General features: G+C 41.9%; 1 protein-coding gene across 2 annotated transcripts in view; it reads left to right on the top strand.

The window, feature by feature from the left end:
- OXSR1 (oxidative stress responsive kinase 1) overlaps positions 1-20,686 on the top strand; it is a 199,126-nt gene extending 178,440 nt beyond the window's left edge. Inside the window, exons 13-18 of one of the 2 annotated variants that reach the window (XM_073630020.1) lie at positions 1,961-2,089; positions 3,371-3,435; positions 4,335-4,387; positions 4,990-5,058; positions 17,912-17,976; positions 20,082-20,686. In XM_073630020.1, the coding sequence (XP_073486121.1) occupies positions 1,961-2,089; positions 3,371-3,435; positions 4,335-4,387; positions 4,990-5,058; positions 17,912-17,976; positions 20,082-20,156 (456 nt within the window). In that variant the 3' untranslated portion in view covers positions 20,157-20,686. The remainder of the gene's footprint in view (positions 1-1,960; positions 2,090-3,370; positions 3,436-4,334; positions 4,388-4,989; positions 5,059-17,911; positions 17,977-20,081) is intronic. The other variant, XM_073630021.1, reaches the window with a different exon arrangement.
- The last annotated feature ends 2,142 nt before the right edge of the window (positions 20,687-22,828 follow it).

Genomic DNA, 22,828 nt, shown 5'->3' with positions numbered 1-22,828 from the left:
GCAACTGCTCAGATCCGCAAGACGGATGTGCTGCCAGAGGGTTTGTGCTGCCAGAGGGTACCAATAGAGGACAGGCAGCGTCAAAAGCTACCATTTCTAAATGGATTCGACAATTGATCATCCAAGCTTACGGTTTGAAACAGAAGATTACTCCGTTTCAGATCAGGGCACATTCCACAAGGGCTATTGGTGCTTCTTGGGCAGTGCATCACCGGGCCTCTATGGCTCAAATCTGCAAGGCCGCAACCTGGTCTTCAGTTCATACGTTCACCAGATTCTATCAGGTGGATGTGAGAAGGCATGAGGATATCGCCTTTGGGTGTAGTGTGCTGCAGGCAGCGGTACAAGGTCCTCAGGTCTGATTGCACCCTACTTGGTTGTGGTTCCCCCCCTCAGGTAGCATTGCTCTGGGACATCCCACCAGTAATTACTGTGGCTCTGTGTCCCGTGATGTTCGAGAAAGAAAATAGGATTTTTAAAAACAGCTTACTTGTAAAATCCTTTTCTTTCGAAGGACACCACGGGACACAGAGGTCCCGCCCCTCTTCTAATACACTATATTGCTTGGCTACAAAACTGAGGTATCTCTGAAAGGGGAGGGATTATATAGGGGGTTGAACTTCCTGATAGGGTGTGCCAGTGTCCAATCACCAGTGATACCCTATATAACCCATCAGTAATTACTATGGCTCTGTGTCCCGTGATGTCCTTCGAAAGAAAAGGATTTTACAGGCAAGCTGTTTTAAAAAACCCTATTTTTAAAGCGCCCCTGTCCCCGCATGCTCGCTTGCAGAAGGGAACGCATACGTAAGTCACGCCCACATATGTAAACCACATTCAAACCACACATGTGCGGTATCGCACTAGAGAGCACTAGACCTCCTCTGTAGCTCAAAACATGTAACCTGTAAAAAAAATGGTGATTTTTTAAGTACCAAAGTTTGGGCGCCATTCCACGAGCGTGTGCAATTTTGAAACGTGACATGTTAGATATCTATTTACTTGGCGTAACATCATCTCTTGCATTATACAAAAGCTAACTTTACTGTTTTGCTTTTTTTTAAAGCATGAAACATTTTTTCCCCCAAAAAAACTCGTTTGAAAAAATTGCTGCGCAAATACCGACCGCCATCGTATTCTCTATGGTCTCTGCTAAAAAACCTATATAATGTTTGGGGGTTCTGTGTAATTTTCTTGCAAAAAAATTATGATTTTTACATGTAGGAGAGAAATGTCAGAATTGGCCTGGGTAATGGTTAAGGGTGTGCACACCTTTGCAACCATATTATTATTATTTTTTTGTTTGTTTTATTTACATCCCTCCACCTAAAAGATTTCAGTTTGTTGTACAGTTTATAGGTCACATTAAAGGAGGAAAAAGTTCTGAAAATATTTCTTTGTCTCTTTTTTTTTTTTTTTTACATCACAGAAACCTGACATTTTAACAGGGGTGTGTAGACTTTTTATATCCACTGTACATGCTTTTTTTTTTAATGTATTATTGCTGCGTTTTCAACAGACTTGCTTGACAACAGACACCTCCTCCTAGCAACATCAACACATAGCCTGCCATTGACCGAAACAAAAAACACAATACGGTTTAAAAATAGAAAACAGTAAAAAAAAAAAAAAAAAAAACACTTGTGAAAAAAATGCAGAGCACACTGCAACATGGCATCAACAGCACATGCATAGATGTGAACTTAGCCTAAGGTAGGGATATGGCTGATAAGTGTGGTTCCTTGTTATGTGTACAATACTGCATATGTCCTATATAACCCTATATTAATGCGTGAAATAAAATGGTCATTTTTTGTTTTGGAATGCATACACCCTTTTCAAGAAGCAACTTTTTAGTACTCGAGCAAAGTCAGCAGCTGGATGTTGGGTTAGTGTAAATGTGCTTTTATGAAAAGGATAAAGTATATTCTTCTTTTTATCTGCCTTTATTTGTCTTTAGCTGTTTCCTGGAACAGAGCAGGGCTCAGCCTTTCTCCAGGCTCCAGCACAGCCCACAGCCAATCTACCTCAATCATCTGGCCAAGCTCCGCCTTCCCAAGTGTCTGTCCCTGTGCCAATCACTGGCCAGGTAAATAAGCAATCATCCATTATACACTGTAGCTGCAAGGTGGACAGTTTTTTTCTATTAGGTGAAACTATAATGATAACCGACATAACAAGACTATTGTGCATATTTACCCCAGGAAACTGTAATGATTTGTGTTCTGATCAATTTTTTTTAAGTGTTTACATCTTTTAATATATATATATATGTGTGTGTGTATATATGTGTGTGTATATATGTATGTATATATATATATATATATATATATATATATATATATATATATACATATACACACTTGTTTTGTTAAAGTAGAGCTTGTTATGTAAAGAGAGAGAGAGTTCCACCTGCTGGCTTAAAAAGAGAACATAAAATATTAATGTACAAACCACTCCATTGGGGAACGTATAGCAGCCAAGGAATGAAGGGTTAAGCTCCCACGCTGGCATCTTCTCCCCAGCTTCAGCTGGCTGCTGGTATTCGACCATCTTGATTGGCCAGTGCAGGGTGACGTCACTCCTGTGCATTCGCGGCAGTCATGCATCCCAGCACACTGGCACTGTGCCGCATGCACAGCTCTGTGTACATTCTGCAGAGGATTGCGGATAGGCATGTAAGTTTATTTTTTTTGCAGAAGACACTGTATGTGTCGTCTTAAATAAAAAACTTGCCTGTTCATAATTTTACTTTCAATTCTGCTTTAAAGGAGAAGTCCAGCCTGAGCTCGTTTGGCTGGGCTTCTCCTATGGGTCACAGGAGTGCAATTCGTTTTGAAGTCCACTCTCTACTAACGTCACCGCTCTCTGCTGATGTCACCAATATCAGTCCAGGTACCGCGTCATCCCGACTCTGGGAGTCTGGATCCGCCAGGTGCCTGGACTGATAGTAATCTCAGCTCCCCGCAGACACGGCCACTCCCCGCCCCTCCACAGCTTAGCGCTCCAGTGAGCGTGGAGGAGCAAAGCAGGAGAGCTGCTTATTGACAGGCAGCAGCTCTCTGCTTGGGGAGCTGAGAGAACCACGGTAATGTCTGATGGCTCGGTTCTCAGTGCAGAGGTGGACGGGGACAGATACAGCTTTGGACCGATGCTGCATCCACCTAGGTAAGTATAAAATTGCAAGAACCCTAAACCAATACTTCTCTTTTAAGTTTGGATGGATAGAAATACTAATCCTTCAGCAGGTATAACAATTCTCATATATGAACTTTTTTATTTTGTTCTTTGTCTGGAGTTCAGCTGTGATGATGTCTGCTTTGTTTACTGTAACATTGTTAAGTAAATGTGATTTGTTTAACCTCTGCAGGCTACAGCTCCCGTGCCTCTCACGTCAGAAGAAGCAAAAGTTATCAGTTTAGTATTACGATTAAGGTAATCTCTGTTTTAAGCAATCAGCTGTATACTGGCATGGGCACAGCAAAAGGCTTGCTTAACCTGTTGCATACCTGCATGAATTCAGTGTATAAAGAGAAAGTATTGTATATAGGCAAAGTTTATTGTCACTGCAAACTGTCATTTGATTTAGCCCTGGTTCACACCAGTGCGGTTTTGAAATCTTGCAATTTCAAAGCCACACATCAGTGCGATTTGCACTTCTGATTTCATTGAGACTTCATTTAACAGAAGTCTATGCAAATCGCAATTAAATTGGTAAAAAATAGTGCAGGGACCTTTTTCATAATAGCTGCAACATTTTTTTTTGGATAGAGAGGTATTAAAACACCTGCTGTCTGTGTTCCCGTTAAGGAGATTCACTCTCTCTATTTGACCTGTTTACTATTATCATTGAAAGTGAAAGTTTAAAAAAAATCCCAAATTTTGGGTTGTACCCAGAAAAGTAATAGAGGGGAAATATTCCAATAGGGTCACTAGTTTTGGGGAACTGTGTGTCCCCTAAGAATTCCCTTAATTTGCAGGGATTTCGCCTCACTTCTGGTTTGGCTATGGGGCAGGAAGTGAAGGGAAATCTTCGCAATGGGACACAGATGGTGAAAAGAAATCTGACAAGGATTATAACCCTCCCTTACTCCATCCAAAATGAAAAAAAATCATTGCCTATAGTTCTACACAAAAGCCCTTTTAACTGTTCCAATTTCTTGTAAAAATATTTTCATAGACTGGATTTGTTAAAACTCACAATGTATTTATTTGCGTACATAATCTTTCATTCTCGTTTAACTGCGGTGTAAGGATGCAACAAACTGCAGCAAGCCGCACAAGATTGAATCAGTCCTAAGATCTCTTTATGTACATTTAAATTTTTTTTCTAGAAACACAAAGAAAGAACTCAATGATATTCGATTTGAGTTTACTCCTGGAAGAGGTAAGACAGATTTTTTTGTCTTCGTTTTAAGGCCTCCTACACACTGGATGTCATAACAATGCCAGTAGGGTTAGCCATAGAAAACTGTAGCTGTAGAATGAGTTTTGCCGCATTTTTGCAGTAGCGTTTTTCAGCGTCTATTAACTTTTTGGTTCTTTTAGCGAAACTATACTCCCATAAAAGCTTATGGCTCAAAAACGCTGATAAACACTGAATAGCTGCGTTTTTAAGCTTTTATCAGAGTTAGAGCGTTTTTTACAGCTGAAAAACTCCTCTTAAAACCCACTAGTTCTGGGTTTTTTTTCCAGCAACAAAACATCCCGGCCAAAAAAACACTGATAACAGCCTATGTGTGCATGGACACATAGGTTAACATGCTGGGGAGTTTACTGGCTGCAGAAAAAAGGCAAAAAACAGCAGCTGTAAAAACATTCAGTGTGCATGAGGCCTAAAACCTTATGTAGAAAAACGACTGTAGTTTTTTTATATACCATCTCTCTAGTTTATATAAAAGTATTATTATACATTATTGATAATACAGTAAGTTATCACAGATATAAGACATCCACTCTCTGCCAGCTCAATCAGTGTCTGTTTTCTAGATACAGCCGATGGTGTGTCCCAAGAACTGGTCTCTGCTGGTCTTGTAGATGGACGAGACGTAGTAATAGGTATTTTTTGTTTAAATGTTTTTTTCAAATAAATATAATATTTCACTATTCAGTAAACGTAAAGTGGTTGTAAACCTCAGTCATGGAGTAAAGCACATACAGATGCATCTCAAAAAATTTGAATATCATCAAAAAGTTCATTTTATTTCAGTATTTCAATTCAAGAAGTGAAACCCATATTTTTTTGTATAGATTCATTACACAGAGTGATATATTTCAAGCATTTCTTTTAATTTTGATGATTATGGCTTACAGCTAGTGAAAACCCCAAATTTAGTATCATCACGGACTGTGGAAAATGTTGCATTTCATTTGGCAAGCAAGGTCCCAGTCTGGAGGAAGAGTGGAGAGGCACAGAATCCAAGTTGCATGAGGTCCAGTGTGAAGTTTCCACAGTCAGTGATGACTTGGGGAGCCATGTCATCTGCTGGTGTTGGTCCACTGTGTTTTATCAAGTCCAAAGTCAGCGCAGCCCTCTACCAGGAAATTCTAGAGCACTTCATGCTTCCCTCTGCTGACCAGCTTGATGGAGATGCTGATTTAATTTTCCAGCAGGACTTGGCACCTGCCCTCACTGCCAAAAGTACCAATACCTGGTTTAATGATTATGGTATCACTGTGCTTGATTGGCCACCAAACTGGCCTGACCTAAACCCCATAAAGAATCTGTGGAGTATTGTCAAGAGGAAGGAGAGACACCAGACCCAACAATGCAGACAAGCTGAAGGCCGCTATCAAAGTAACTTGGGCTTCCATAACATTTTAGCAGTGCCACAGGCTGATCGCCTCCATGCCGTGCCGCATTGATGCAGTAATTCATGCAAAAGGAGCCCCGACCAAGTTTTGAGGGCATACTATACTGTACATGGACATACTTTTCACTAAGCCAACATTTCTGTATTAAAAATCCTTATTTCTTTATCGTACATCATGGGACACAGAGCCTTAAGTATTAACTTAATTGGTTATAGGCCACCTTCAGGTGATGGACACTGGCACACCCTAAACAGGAAGTTGCCTCCCTATATAACCCCTCCTCCTACCAGGAGTAACTCAGTTTTTTCGCTAGTGTTTAAGGTGTTGGTCACGAGTGAAGACGTGCTCTGAAAGAGCTCCAAGATGGAGGGATCCCATGCTGGATTTAAATAGCCTCCATAGACCGGATCCATCCAAAGTGCCATTAAGGCCGAGCTGGATAGTACCCGTGCCTCGCTTAAGAAGAACAAAGTTTTGCCTGTAATGCCTCTCCTTGAGGGCTGGACCCCAGGACTTTTTGGTCATGCTACATTACCTAAAGATTACCTGAGGGGTGCTATACAGGTCCAAGGCTGTGGTCCCCCTATATAGGGACCCAGTCCTTGAAGGTTTGCTAATATAGCCCGCCGTGATGGGTGAAGTCTGGATCTGTCTGTTACAGTAGTATCCTGCAGCAAGGAAAAGGTAAGGGATGCTTTTTTCTTGCATTACATAAAGTAATAATGTTGTCATGCCTAAAGTCTCCACTAGAGGGAGTAAATGCATACCTTAGTACGTTGTTTTTCAGTAGCTCAGAAGTCCAGCCAAACAGCATGTGTGTGTGTCTCAAAAGCCAAGGGGGATCCTCATTCTGAACATTTCCCCCCTGGGGGAGGGAGGTGCAGCTGAAACTTGTACCCCCACCCCCTCCCCATCAGGGGGAGCGGCTTTTTTATTAGAAATTTTTCTATTCCCACAGAAGTTTTTTTGAACTTCCCGCCGCCCAGCCCTCCCTTGCCTCTCCTCTCGCTCAAAGAGCGTGTCAGCTGTCCGCACATGCGTGGACTAAGGCTAATTTAAGAAAAAACAGAGTGAGGACGTTGATTGACGGAAGGGGCTTAGCTTACAGGCGTGGCTAGGGCACGGCTCCGCGTGCAGGACGTGAGTACACGGGGCACATGGCGCAAGTGCTGGGGACAGAGACAGGCGCTCACTCTCACAGCTCAACAGCTGCAGCGAACACACAGGACACAGAGCGCTGGGGGCACATAAGGGATGCATGGCATTTCCAGTACAGGAAACATCAAATTATCAGTGTGGTTGATCCTTACCTGTTTTTTTTCTTATCAGGGAGCAGGATGAGTGTGTGATTATACCAATCTCTCCACCGCTCCGATAAACAACTAAAGCTGAACTTTATTGGCATTTTTTTTTCTGCTAAATATTTTGCTCAGCGAGTGTGCAAGTCACTACATTGTCTTGTTTACATTGTCTTGTTTACTTAAAGTGCCTCTGTTTTTTGTGCTCAGCACTATGGCTCCCAAAAAAGACACCCCAAAGGTACCAAAAGTTCCACCCCCAGGCGCTGGGAATTTCAGTCGTGTGTCCACACTGTCATCTTCGCTTAAGTTACCAGATGTGGCAAGCCAGGGTGAGTCATTGGGACCAATTGGTGGTGCAACTGCTTCTCACATTTCAGCCCCTGTATACGTGACTGAAAATGCGTTTTCTTCCGCCCTGCAGAGCTTAAAAGGAAGATTAGTAACTTTAATCGCATCCGCTATCCAAAAGGATAGGAAGGCTTGTTAGATCCCCCTCCCCCACCTTAGACCCCTTATCAAGGGAACAGTCGGTAGAGGATGAAGTGTTAGCCTCAGGAGATCAGGAAGAAAGGCAAACCAATTACTCCTCTGCAGAGAAAACAACAGTAGATTAACCTTTTTCAGCCTCGCAATCTGAGAGATTGCTGGTATAATTTCTTACAAAGATGGTTCGTGCCTCTTTACAAGCTACCACTAGCAGAGTCAGCTGATAGTTTTGTTTCTTCTTAGGTTCCTTAAAACCTTCACAGCCTTTTTATGCTTTTCCTGTACATGCATTATTAGAAAAGCTTATTTATACTAAATGGGATCACCCAGATAAACATTTTTTCCCTCCAAAGAGATTCACATCACTCTATCCCATGGAGGAGAAATTCACCAAAAGCTGGAAGCTACCAGCAGTTGACGCTGCGATTTCCAGTGTGAATAATAGCCTAACTTGTCTAGTAGATAATGCACAAATGCTTAAAAATATTCAACTGATAAAAGATTGGAATTTCTGTTAAAATCCTCTTTTTCTTGGCAGGTGCGGTTAACTCAGCCTGCGTTTGCAGCAATAGGCACCTGTCAGTCCCTAAGGGACCATTTTAGACAGGCCCTTAAAGAGGTCCCTGCACACAGGCCCGCAATTTGGCCAAACTACCAAGAGCGCTATGTTTTGTCATAGACACCATGAAAGACTCTATTCACCAGGTGTCCCGCCTTGCACTTGTGCTGGTACATATGCGTAGGACCCTGTGGTTAAAAAAAAAAAAAAAAAAAATACATTTTTTTTTTTTGGTCAGCCGAAGCACCTTGCAAAAGGCTTCTGACTAGTTTCCCTTTTCATAGGGATCGACTATTTGGAGAGGATTTGGTCAAATACATCCAAATGATTTCTAGTGGGAAAGGTACTCTTTTGCCCAAAAGAAAGTATAAACGTCCTTCATTTAAACGGACTCCTTCCCCTGCGCCAGGGGCATCCGCCTCTAGGTAGTGGCGATGGCTTCCGCCGTCAGACTCTAGAGGAAAGCCTCAGGGTCAGGCCCAGGCACAGAAAATTCAGCCCCTGTATACATGACTGAAAATGCGTTTTCCTCCACCCTGCAGGGCCTAGAAGGAAAACTAGAGACTTTAATCGCATCCACTATCCAAAAGGATAGGAAGCGTGTTAGATCCCCCTCTCCCACCTTAGACCCCTTATCAAGGGAACAGTGGGTAGAGGATGAGGGGTTACCCTCAAGTGATCAGGAAGAAAGGCAAACTGATTACTTCTCTACGTAGGAAACAACGGTAGATGAACCTTTTTTCAGCCTCGCAATCTGAGAGATTGCTGGTACACTCTCTTACAGAGATGGTCCGTACCTCTTCAGGCTACCTCTAGCAGAGTCAGCTGATTCTGTTTCCTCTTTAGGTTCCTTAAAACACAGCCTTTTCATGCGTTTCCTGTATATGCACAGATCCACACAGAAAAGCAAGGTTTGAGGTTTTATTCAACAGACCCATTCTAGATCTAAAGAATCAAAATCAGTTCCTGAAGATCGGCTCCTTTTGATGGAGTCGATCAGGTCATTAGTTATTATCCTACAAAGAGGAGAACTTCTGACGTCTATCGACATCAGGGATGCATATCTGCATGTCCCTATATTTCCCGCTCACCAAAGGTTTCTGCGGTTCAAAGTAGAACAACAGCATTTCAGTTCATAGCCTTGCCCTTCAGGCCAGCTACCGCACCCGGGCAGCGTTGAAATATTGCTAATAGACCAATCGGTGTCTTGCTTGGAGCAAAGTGTACGCATTACAACCAGTTACCTGGAAAGTCTGGGTTGGGTTCTCAACCTAGAGAAGTCTTCCTTAAAACCGCTAAAAAAGCTGAAGTATTTGGGTCTGATCATAGATACAGTCCAGAAGAAGGTGTTTTTGCCTCAGGCAAAATCACCTCCATAAGAGAGTTGGTGCGGATGGTCAGATCGAAAGGAGATCCCTCCATTCGCCTTCGCATGAGGTTTTTAGGAAAGATGGTGGCTTCATTCGAAGAAGTTCCCTATGCCCAGTTTCATTTGAGACTGTTGCAAAACAGTATTCTATCTGCTTTGAACAGAACGATCCAAGCTTTAGACTTAACAATGCGGCTGTCCGCAAGGGTGTTCCAAAGCCTGAATTGGTGGTTACTAACCCAGAATTAGCTGAAAGGAAGATCGTTCAGACCTGTTATCTGGAAAGTGGTAACGACAGACGGCAGCCCTTCAGGCTGGGGAGCAGTACTAGAGAAGACAACTGTCCAGGGAGAGTGGTCAAGCCGTAGGAGCCTTGCCCATCAATATCCTAGAGATTTGGGCAGTGCGCCTGACTCTGGAGGCCTGGACTTCCAGGTGCCGGGATTGTCCTGTCAGGATCCAATCCGACAACGCCACAGCAGTGGCCTATATCAATCACCAAGAGTCTTGCATGCAGAGAGAGGTGAACCATATTCTAACTTGGGCAGAAAGGAATATTCCGTGCCTATCGGCAGTCTTCATTCCGGAAATAGAGAATTGGCAGGCGGACTACTTGAGTCGCCAGCAGTTATTCCCAGGGGAATGGCCTCTTCACCCCGACATTTTTCGGGCTGTTTGTCAAAGCTGGGGTACTCCGGAGGTAGATCTTCTAGCATCAAGATTCACCATGAAGTTAGTCCATCCATTCACCTGCAGAACAGATGCATTGGTGACCCTGTGGGATCAGTTCCCACTGATCTATGCATTTCCCCCTATTCAATTGCTGCCTGGACTTCTTTGCATGATCAAGCTGGAAAGAAAGCCAGTAATTCTGGTAGCACCAGCATGGCCCAGAAGGTCATGGTATGCAGAAATCGTAAAGATGGCAGTGGAGGATTCATGGTCTCTTCCACTACGGCCAGACGTGCTTTCACAGGGGCCGATATTCCATCCTACCTTACGAACGCTAAATTTAACGGCTGGGCTATTGAAACCCACATTCTGAAGAAACGTGGGCTTTCCGGATCAGTTATCTCTACTTTAATTAATGCAAGGAAGCCAGCTTCCAGAACTAAATATTATAGAGTCTGGAGGACTTATGTTTCCTGGTGTGAATCCAAAGGTTGGCATCCTCGGAAATGTATCATAGGCAGAATTCTTGCCTTTCTATAATTTAGGGTAGAGATGAAGTTGGCCTCGAGTACTATTAAAGGCCAAGTCTCAGCTTTATCGGTCTTATTTCAAAGACCGCTTGCTAAACATTCTTTAGTCCGGGGTTTTATACAAGGGGTGATGCAGTTTAAACTGCCAGTTAGATCACCTTTGAACCCTTGGGATTTGAACTTAGTTTTGTCAGTGTTACAAAAACAGCCATTTTAACTGATACAGCATATTCCCTTAGTCCTTCTGACAAAAAAGCTGGTGTTCTTGGTTGCTATATTTTCAGCAAGGAGGGTTTCGGAATTGGCTGCTCTTTCTTGTAAAGAGCCATACTTGATTATTGTGACAAAAAAACACAAAAATTTTTTAAATTGTCAGATATTCAGAAATGGTGAAAAAATGAATAGGTAAAAAAGGAAAACTAAAGCAGAGTCCTCTATGTAAAATGTGTGATATTACATAAATAGTGAACCTAAATGGACAATACATAATCTATCAGTGGCAACTAATGTGAATAAGTACTGTAACGAATAATCCAAAAAATTATAAATAGTGAATCCACAAACATGATCCAAATGAATGAAAACAGGAGTCCGTGGAGCAACACATAAAGCAGTGAAATCAATACAATCAAAAGGTAATGAAAAGTATATATTGAAGCGTCTTTAAAGTCCCATTATAATGAATCAGAAGACATCCATGTGGGTATGAATTGTGGCCAAGAGGTTGTAAAGAAGAACCCAATCTCCAAGTAGATATCCTCACCCAAAGTGAGTATGTAGTCTCCTTACCAAAAACAATGACCACAACGGCGGTCACACCAAGCACAGGGATTTTGGTCTCCCAAAAACCTAGCGGTGGATATCTCCAGCTCCTGGATCTTTAATACTCGAAAACATGAACAAGAATTGCGCCCATAGTGCAGTATGTAAAAATATATTTATTTAGCTTAATCAAAATGCACTTACAACATGAAGCTGATAAGTGTGCGGTGTGTCAATATAAAATATGGCGGCGTCTCCTCGGGCTTCCTCTGCCTGCTGCTCGCTATACCATCAGTCTCCGTAGAGAAAAACGTGATGACGTCAGACACACAGGCCCGCCCTACGTGTTTCGTCACAACAGGACATCTTCGGGGGATTGGCTGCTGTCAAATAGCATTGCTATGGGACGTCCCATTAAGTTAATATTTAAGGCTCTGTGTCCCATGATGTACGATAAAGAAAATAGGATTTTTATTACAGCTTACCTGTAAAATCCTGTTCTTGGAGTACATCATGGGACACAGAGGTCCCACCCCTCTCTTCTGGGGTATATGTATACGTATATTGCTTTGCTACAAAAACTGGTGAAAAAACTGAGTTACTCCTGGTAGGAGGAGGGGTTCTATAAGGCGGCAACTTCCTGTTTAGGGTGTGCCAGTGTCCATCACCTGAAGGTGGCCTATAACCCATTAAGTTATTACTTAAGGCTCTGTGTCCCATGTGTGTACTCCAAGAAAAGAATTTTACAGGTAAGCTGTAATAAACATCCTATTTTTTATTGGTCTTATGTAATAATCTCATTTTCTGAGATACTGAATTTTGGGTTTTCACTAGCTATAAGCCATAATCATCAAAATTAAAAGAAAAATGCTTGAAATATATCACTCTGTAACGCGTCTATATAAAATATGAGTTTCACTTTTTGAATTGAATTACTGAAATTAACTTTTTGCTGATATTCTAATTTTTTAAGATGCACCTGTATATCTGTAGTGTTTTCTCATCTGTGAGTGTTATTTCTCTCTGGTGCTTCATTCCTCTGTTGAGTCACTTCTGAGAAGTTTTCCTGACACATGAGATAAAATTTGTGTCGGGAGGGGATGAGCACGGAGATTGTCTATTCACAACACAGTTCTTCTGCTATGTGAAGGGGAGTGTGTTCCTTTCCTACAATCAGGTCACTGTTACTGCAGCCTTTCGGCCCCTTCTCTTTGCTTCTGACAGATGAAGAACGATTTTAACACTTTTCTGCCCCTTTGAGGGTGTAGGGTAGAAAAGACTACAGATAAACAAGTAAAACTTGTTTGTAGGAGGATTTGTATCATCTAATGCCGCGTACACACGAGCGGACTTTCCGGCAGACTAGGTCCGGCGGTCTTCCGAACGAATGGACTTGCACACACACCAACGGACTAAGACCGTTGAAAATACGTTCGTTTTGAACGTGATGATGTAAGACGGGACTAAAAAAAGGAAGTTCAATAGCCAGTAGCCAATAGCTGCCCTTGCGTCGTATTTGGTCCGTCGGACCAGCATACAGACGAACGGTTTTCCCGATAGGGATTTGAAACATGTTCTATTTCTAGGTCCGTTGGATATTTTAAATGAAAAACGATAGGATTAGTCCACACACAATTGGAATGTCCGACAGACTGATTCCGTCGGGCCTAGTCTGCTGGAAAGTCCGGTCGTGTGTATGCAAGCATTAGGCTATTCATTTCACTGGGTATATCTGAGGGTTTACAACCCTTTTTCAAGGCATGTTAGTATACAATGCATGAAAACATTATTTACTGTATACATAATGCAGAGTTTAGTTTACACTTTTGAAAGTCTGTTAAAGGCAAAACTTTTTTTTCAGGGAGAGCTTATAATCCCTGTCGTTTTTTTGACACTTCTGTCCCCTGGGGGGAGATTTCCCTTCACTTCCTGTCCTATAGCCAAAACAGGAAGTGAGAGGAAATCTCTCCAAAGTGAGGGAATCCTCACCCAGGCTCACCAGAACCAGTGTCCCCAGTACAGTGTAGATTTCACCTCTATTGCTGTTCTGTTGTCAACCCAAAGTTTGGGATTTTCTTTTTACTTCCAATAATTTACTACCAATTATAACAGTAAACGGGACAAATGGAGAGGATGAATCTCCCTAATGGGGGCTCAGGAAGCAATAAAAACTGTCAGGTGTTCTAATCCCTCTCCACTCTATCCAACACTTAAAAAAAAAAAGTTTTGCCGTTAGTTGTACTTTAATTCTACTAAAATGTTAGCATACAACCGCTTAGCTCCTCTGTCCTGTATTTTTGTTCTCCTGGAACAGGATCTTGCATCAGGAGTACATAATGCAATACCAATAAAGATTCCCACGTGCATCAATAAATATCATTCTGTGTGTGATAAGATTACAGCATAACAATTGGGTGAATAGTTTTAACCACTTGATTATCAGCCTATAATCCCCCTTCATTACCAGGCAGTTTTGCAGTTTACAGTGCTGTCATAGTTTGACAATTCAAATTTCTATCATTTGTTTTAGACAGAGCTTTCATTTGGTGGCCTTTAAGAATCAGTTTTAGTTTTTTCTTTTTAACTTTAAAAAGGAAAAAAAAAAAGAAAATCTTGAAAATAACCTGTTTCACTTCCTGTGTTAAAACAAATCAAGTCCAACAGTCCTCCAAGCAATCCCTTTTTGGAAAGTGGTCACATGATCCCTATCCTTCCTGCCTACTCATATAATCTGTGCTTCGAAAATGGCACATAACTCCTCCCAATCGCGTCATTTCCTGTCATCAAATAAAACAAATTTTCGGCAGTAGGCTATTCACAAGGACTCCTGGGATACATGACGCCGCTATCCCAGGAACCTTTGCGAATCACCTAGTGACATAATTGCCTAGGCGGGGACTGCCCGGAAGTGCAGGATAAAGAAGAAATTAAAAGGTATTTCCATTTACAAAAAAAAAAACAACAAAAAACAAATTTGCATTGGAAAAAGGATGAGATAAGGGGATACCATTCAGAGACAGTGCATTAAAAGTAGATGGAACTCCGCTTTAATGGCACTGGGGAAATAACAGTCCACCACTCCGCCATTCATAAATGTACAGCGGTAGTGTTGTAGCTAATTCAAATCTCTTCCACTGACAAAGAAAATACGTCAACCTAGGGAATATCTTACATGCCCCTGTAGAATGTCCCACTGAGCCTCACTTGTACGCATGCATTTAATGAGGATTGTCTTTGTTGCCCAGAGTTACCATCCAGATTTGGATGTTCAGAGGTTCACTAATAAGAAGAAAACTTGAGGTGTTAGCTATTTGAGCCTGTTTTCATCTTTGAAATGAATACTGTGATTGGTGGCTCTGGGCAACACAGACAGTTCACATGTAAAGGTAATCTTTGGTCTAAGTTATAAAATCTATATTAGTGTAGTGCTTTATTCTCCATTCAAGTAATATCTGTAAATAATAAATCTAATATCCAAAACTACTGCTCATGTGTACATAAATTAAATACAATTAGAAAAAAATATACAATAAAAATATATATAAAGTGCATAGTGTATATGTATATATATATATATATATATATATATTCCAATAGTGCAGTTCATCAAAATGAATTCATCAGTGAATCATATACTTTGAGTGCTTCTTAATCCATTTCATCCATACAATGGAGCTCCAAAAATAAAAATGTGTCACCACTCTCATGCTCCCCATCCTGTGGTCTTATTCTCCCCTCAGGGAGTGTGACATAACAATTAACTTTTGGTCAAACAGCGCTTGTGAGCCTCACCTGGGCTTAGATATAAAGTTGGATCTCCAGACTCCTATATCGATCCTCAGATCAGTGCCGATACCAAGCATTTGCACGAGTATCGGTACTCATGCAAATGTTCCAATGCTTGATCCGATGCCTGTTGTATCGGGCCAGGCATCCTCAGTGTAGCGGGGGGGGCTAGGCAGCCTCACAGATGGGCGGTGCGGGCAGTTAAGCACAGATCTCCTGTGTGGCTTTTCTGGCAGTCACTCTCTTCCTCTCCCTCCCGTGACTGTCAACTGTTTTATTGAAAGGCTAAACAGGAAATCGGTGCTTGTAACTGCCCACACTGCCACACCAATCACCCCCGACTGTCCCCTATGTACTCCTCCGGCTCCCCGGGTCTTCCTCTGGCTTCCGGTGTTGTCCTCCTTCTCTCCGCTTTCTCCTCCGGTCCCCCCCCCCCCCCCCCCGTCCCATCCCATCAGGGATGGAGAGCAGAGGAAGGAGCCGGTAAATATGTCCATTCAGAAAAGGAAGAATCCGGTAAATGAAAGTGTCAGTGATCACTGACTGTCCATTCGTAACTGAGCATGGTAAACTGTGTTTACAATGTTTCAGCTAATGAATGGGGAAGAGCCTCTGTCTCCTGTCCATTCATCTTCAGTGCAGCTGAGCCTGCTGAGAAAGAGACTGGGGAATCTGTGTCCTCAGTCCCTTTCCCTGTCTCAAACAGGAGAAATTTCAGGGGTTTGTTTAGACCCCAGATCTCTCACTAAAGCCCCCCCCCCCCAACAGTGCTAATAAAAAAAGAGAGAATAATAAATAATTAAAGGTTAAATTGTAAAAGCAAAAAAAAAAAAAAAAAAAAAGACACTGTCTACCCCCCCCCAAATAAAAGAAAGCATTGTAAAAAAAAAAAAAAAAAATAACAAAACCATATATAAATTGTAAAAAATTTTTTAAAAAAACACTGACACAGTCCACGCCTCATCCGTGCCCATTAGTGCTGCATATTAGTCCAACTGTCACATGATATTAAAAAAAAAGTATTGGTAATTGGTATCGGCGAGTACTTGGAAAGAAAGTATCGGTGCAACCCTAATTTGAGCCCAGGTGAGGCTCGCAAACGCTGTTTGACCAAATTGAATTGTTAGGTCACACTCTCTGAGGTGAGAATAAGACCACAGGGTGGGGAGCACGAGAGTGGTGACACATTATTTTTGGAGCTCCATTGTATGGATGAAATGTATTAAGAAGCACTCAAAGTATATGGTTCACTGATGAATTCATATTGATGAACTGAACTATTGGAATTTCTGTTTATATGGACTATGCACTTTTAAATATATTTTTATTGTATATTTTTTCTCATTGTATTTAATCCATGTACACACAAGTAGTCATTTTGGATACTTAGATTTTATTATTTACAGATAATGCTTGAATGGAGAGTAAAGCGCTACACTAATATAGATTTTATTATATCCAGCACATGCATATGAGATTGTGAACAGTGTCAGCAGCTGACCTTGGTATTTATAGTAAACACACACGGTAGCTCTCAGGGTTTTTTAATTTTTCGTCTGTGGTCAAAGTTGTTTACATTTTTGGCAGGCACCAGTGAGTTGAATCTTTCTGAGGTTTCCTCAGTAATTTCTAGGAATGCACTGATACTAGTATTGGTACCGATACCAAGTATTACCAGTATTGGTACTTTGTGGTGCGATTTACGTCAATACAAAATGAATGGGCGCAAATCTCACGGCAAAGAATCGCATTAGATTTGAACCGGAATGCGGTGTAATTCCTGCCTGAATCGCATGCAGTTTCCCCCACCGCTCCTGTGTGTGTGCGTATATATAGAAAGGGAAAAATGAAATCTAGTGGGCAGTTTATTAGACATTTTACAACTCCCAGTACAATCTGGGCAAATGAAATATCTGCATAGGTGTCCTGGTCCCGCCGATAAAAGCAAATCATGGCCGCTGGAGGAGATGTAGAGGCGGTCCGCCCCTAAGCTGACATCACTTCTGACCTATACCCACCGGGTCCCAAAACTTCTCCTCCAGCCCTGTGAGCACCTCCAGCGGCTGTGATGTGCTATCGTCGGCAGGACTGGGACACCTATGCAGAGTTTGCATTTGGCCAGATATGTTCTTTAAGTTCATATCTGGCCAAATGCAGCTGCCCACTAGATGGCAGTTTTCCCTTTCTTCACACACAGGTGCAGTGGGGAAAATAGCATACGATTCGGACAGGAGTCACGCCACATTTTTCAAATTGCATGCGATTCTTTGCAGTGCGATTTGTGCCTTTTTTTTTTTTGTGTTGATGCAAATTGCACCGCAAAGTATCGGCGAGTACTTGACCGAGAGTATCGGTACTCGCACTCTCTGATAAATCAGTATCGATGCAACCCTAGTAATTTCGCTCCACACCTCACCATTGTGCTATAACAATGTGTTCTAATTGAATTTGCCCACTTTATAATACATCACAGCGAATCCTTTGGAAGCAAGGGACCTTATTTGGATTTTTAATAGATGCAGATATTGTACAGACCTGTGAATCTTGGCAGCAACAATCTGAAACAGGATTTGTTCTTTAAAGTGACTGGGTCTGCCTCCTCTTAACTAGATATTTTCTGTCTTTCAACCAGTTGCAGCCAATTTACAAAAGATTGTGGAAGAGCCACAGGCTAACAGAGCAGTCACCTTCAAGTTGGTAAGTAGTTTGAAATGGTTTGTTACTTTGCAGGAAAGAAAATGTGCGTTTTTTTGGAGCCTGTAAAGCATTCCACCAGTGATCAGCAGATCGCTGGTGCCTTGCAGGTCTCCTTCAGATCTGTCAGTGTATCTGTGTGCTCGTACATCCCATATGGGCAAGCAGAGACAATCTGACAGGAAGAATCAATGAACTACAGGTGAAAAATGTAACATGTTCCAAAAGGTGAACTTATCCTTTAAAGTTGATCGCCAGATTTTAGTGATGTTTAAACAGTTTGTTTGGACCAAGCTGGTCCAAATAACTATTTGCTTCAAAGAGATTTCCATCCTATTCACAGAGCAAAATCAAGTTGGACTGAGTGGTGCTCAGCCATTCACAGGGAGCCTTGTATTCTATGAATGAATACAAAGATTCCTCTGACTGGCTGAGTTGGAGAGGCGGGCTGATGATGTCATGAACTCCGACTCAGCCAGCCAGTCAGAAGAAGCTTTGTATTCATTCATAGAATTTAAAGTGGTTGTAAGCCCACTTTGAAAAAAAAAAAAAAAAAACTAACACCTGCAAGACAAAGGCATAATGAGCTAGTATGCATAACATACTAGCTCATTATGTAATACTCACCTGAGATCGAAGCCGTCACTGCGGTGCCCATTCACAGCACCGGCCGGCAACATCACTCCCGGGGGTTACTTCCGGGTATCGCGGCTCTGGCGCTGTGATTGGCCAGAGCCGCGATGACGTCACTCCCACGCATGTGCGCGGTAACGGTACACTCACTGAAGCAACGGCACATACGCGCCGTTGCTTCAGTTTGTGTCAGTGCACATGTGCCGATGACGTTGGCACATGCAAATACAGGGGATATCTCCTAAACCGTGCGGGTTTAGGAGATATCCTGGGTAGCTACAGGTAAGCCTTAATGGCTTACCTGTAGCACAAAGTTCCCTGAAAAGTTCCCCACTGGAACACAAAGCTGTATTCAAACAAACGATTTAAGCTTCACTAGAAGCTGGAGATTAACTTTAAAGAGGAACCGCAAACAGCTCTCGAAAAAAATAAATATCAGTAAATGTATGTCCCTTCTTAGTATTCTCCTACCTGCTCCCTTTTGTCCTACGCACTGCAATAAATCACTGGTGATGTATTAGAAGCTTTCCACAGTTCTTTTACTGGAAATCTTACACATGTATGCCTAGCTGCACCATCTCTTCTCCTAAGGAGAGCACAACTCAAACATGTTTTATAGGCTCTCAAAAAGAGAGAAAAAAAAAACTTGTATGGTGTAGTAATTTAAAGACTTGGCTGAATAACCAGAAGTGCAAAAAATGATAGCATGTTGGTATTTCATTCTGTAAAGGTTGCCGGAACTCCTGGAGTAACTAGAACCTGAGAAGGTGCTTGTAGAGAATATATCTGTCTCCACAAAGACTTTTGAGCTTGGCTCTTCAGTCAGCTGGTAAGACAGAGCTGATAGCAGGTAGAAGTTTGTTTCTGACAAATAAAAAGCAAAGTTGATCAAAGGGTGATATGTCGTCTAAAGCTGGATAAGCTGTCAGATCAAGTTTTCTTATTGAAGATATAAAGTTGTTTCCAACACCAGCAGCCACTTCTTAAAGCAGGGTTGATCACAACAGAGTGGACATAAGATGTATATAACCACAAGGATATTTCCCAAAAAGTGATAGTCAATTGTAACATAGGAGTGGGTAGAGTCTTACAAGCTAGCTATCAACATGGTTGTTTGGAGAATTAAATGATGGTGAATAGTGGTCATGAAGGCTTACCAAGTTTAACCAGATGATCAGTTTTTGCGCCACTACAGTCAACTGTTATGTGACCTCCTGATGCCAGTGAAGTGAATGTCTGTCGGTGTCTGATGCTGAAAATGTGGACTAAAGAATAGACTACTCCCTGTGCTTCTGCTTTAAACGAAGGTGGTACAATAGGTTTAGATCAAATTAATGTCTTGCTATAAAGGGTAGTAATGCAGAGTAGTATCTTTTTGTACTTGTAGGTCATTCAAAACCTAATACAGCCGTCTCACAGCAAGTAACATTTTCTGTGTTAAAAACTGATCTGTATGTGCACTGTTCTCTCTGCAGGCCTCTGGGTTGGATCCCTCTGACATTCCGGACGATGGAAAACTCATAGGATTTGCACAGCTCAGCATCAGCTAAGCTGCAGTTTTTACAAGCTACTTCTTAAGGAAACATCTACACCTTCATCTTTCTACGCTTCTCTTGGCCTGAAGAACCACTACTGCCAAAGAATCAAAACTCTGGCTTGTTTTGGAGCTGTAACAACACCTTTTAATTTCTCTCTTAACAGATAGCTCTAACTTAGTGTAACACACACACTGAGAAGTCGGAGCTTTGTAACCGACAGCGAACAAAAGTGTTTCCACACATCATTCATTTGGATTTTTTTTTCTTTTCATGTGAAACACGCTGGTTGCCTTTCTTAGTGCTGACGAGGCTGTCAGTAGTTTGTGCCGACTGCCCCTCTGTCACTGTATAGGCTCAGCCAGATCTGCTTGTACCTGTTTGTTACTGTTGCCTTATATACTACTGAGGATGGAGCTATGGGTTTCTACCACTCTTAAACACAAAAGGCAAAGAGAAATGAATTTTGGGATCTGATTTTTATTGGCTTTATTTAAAGTGAACAGAAAAATAGTCTAAATAAAAACATAATTAATAATTTGAAACCGCCTCCTGTCTGGATTTGTTTATGCCTAATTTGAAGCTGGCTGACTATGGATACCAGTTGGTGGATAAAACAGTTCACATGTGTATTTAGCATTTTGAACTCCAGGCGAATTGCTTAATATACATATCTGAACTCTTATCCGCCAAAGGTTTTGTCACAAACAGCAAAGATAGAATGGTGACACCACTTCCTCTGTTAGATGTAGGGAACCCACTAGTGTCACCTGCAGTCTACTGATTGCACAGTGACAATGCAGTTTTACCACTTTGGAGTAGGGGACAAGAGAGCAGTGAAGGAATAAAACCAGGAGAATCAGGATAGGAGAGGGCTGGGTGGGTGGATCAGGGGAGGGGAGAGCCGGGTGGAGCAGGGAAGAAGTGAATCGAGTGTTTTAACTATCTTTCTACATAGAATTCACATACATACCACCACACATACAAGGCTTAATGTATCACTGTAGTGAACCCATTGGAATTAATGGTCCTAGATTGACCATTACCAAGTAGGTTATAAGTAGAAATCTATTACTTTACTACCTAAAGTAAATAAGTGAGAGTGAGTTCTCTGCTGGAACTGCTGTGCGGTAACATTCTTTGTGTGTGTGATGTTGTATGGATGAACTGTGGACATCCAGAGGTCAGAGAGATAGAATATCCTGTAAATAAATGACAAGGAGATTGTCACTGAGAACATTCCTCCTACTAACGATCACAGTACAAATGGAGAGTCCAAGGGTTCCCATATAAACGAGGGCACGCTGAAAACAATATTGTAAACTTTGGAAAGCAATGAGGTGATCCTGGAGGTTACACTTGTGATTGTAATCTCTTTGCTATTATTAAAAAAATAAATAAACTGATTTATACTTGCTTTCTGCAATGATATTCAACAGAGCAGCCTTGGACCTCCTTGTCTCGGATCCGCTGCTGGCACTGCTGGCTCCTCTTTTTCTGCTCATGTCCAATAGCAAATTGATATGGGGGCAAACACGTGGGCTCAATCCCTGCCTACATCCATATACAGCATGGCTCAGTCCCGCCCCCTACTCCCTCCTCGCTGAATTTGACTGATGGCAGCAGGAGCCAATGGTTCCTGCTGCTGCCTGTCATTACCCATGTGATGAGGGACAGGGGAAAGAAGACTACAGCTGGGCACAGCGCTGGATCAAGTGAGAACTCAGGTAAGTATAAGGGAGGTGGGGCGATAATGCTACTAAAACATTTTGTACAGTGCAATGTTTTTTTTAATCTGAATTATATGTGATGGATCAGAACACAATAGTCTAAGTTGGTGAAGTATAATTTGAAAAATATATACATAAAACTATTTTTCAGAAATAAAAAACTGATAATTGGCGCGTATGTATTCACCCCCTTTGTTATGAAGCCCATAAAAAGCTCTGGTGCAACCAATAATCTTCAGAAGTCACATAATTAGTGAAATGATGTCCACCTGTGTGCAATCTAAGTGTCACATGATCTGTCATTACATATACACACCTTTTTGAAAGGCCCCAGAGGCTGCAACACCTAAGCAAGAGGCACCACTAACAAAACACTGCCATGAAGACCAAGGAACTCTCCAAACAAGTAAAGGACAATGTTGTTGAGAAGTAAAAGTTAGGGTTAGGTTATAAAAAAAATATCCAACACTTTGATGATCCCTAGGAGCACCTTTAAATCTATCATAACCATTAACCATTAACAAATGGAAAGAACATGGCACAACAGCAAACCTGCCAAGAGACGGTCGCATACCAAAACCCACGGACCGGGCAAGGAGGGCATTAATCAGAGAGGTAGCACAGAGACTTAAGGTAACCCTGGAGGAGCTGCAGAGTTCCACAGCAGAGACTGGAGTATATGTACATAGGGTGACAATAAACCGTACACTCCATAGAGTTGGGGTTTTTTTGGCAGAGTGACCAGAAGAAAGCCATTACTTTCAGCAAAAAACAAAATGGCACCTTTTTGAGTATGTGAAAAGGGCATGTGGAAGAGTCCCAAAATGTATGGAGGAAGTGCTCTGGTCTGATGAGACTAAAATTGAACTGTTTGGCCATCAAAGAAAACGCTATGTCTGGCGCAAGCCCAACACATCACCCAAAGAACACCATCGCCACAGTGAAACATTGTGGTGG

The sequence above is a fragment of the Aquarana catesbeiana genome, linkage group LG05 (assembly GCF_042186555.1).
Source record: "Aquarana catesbeiana isolate 2022-GZ linkage group LG05, ASM4218655v1, whole genome shotgun sequence".
Taxonomy (NCBI): domain Eukaryota; kingdom Metazoa; phylum Chordata; class Amphibia; order Anura; family Ranidae; genus Aquarana; species Aquarana catesbeiana.
This window is presented reverse-complemented; position numbering and strand designations above follow the sequence as displayed.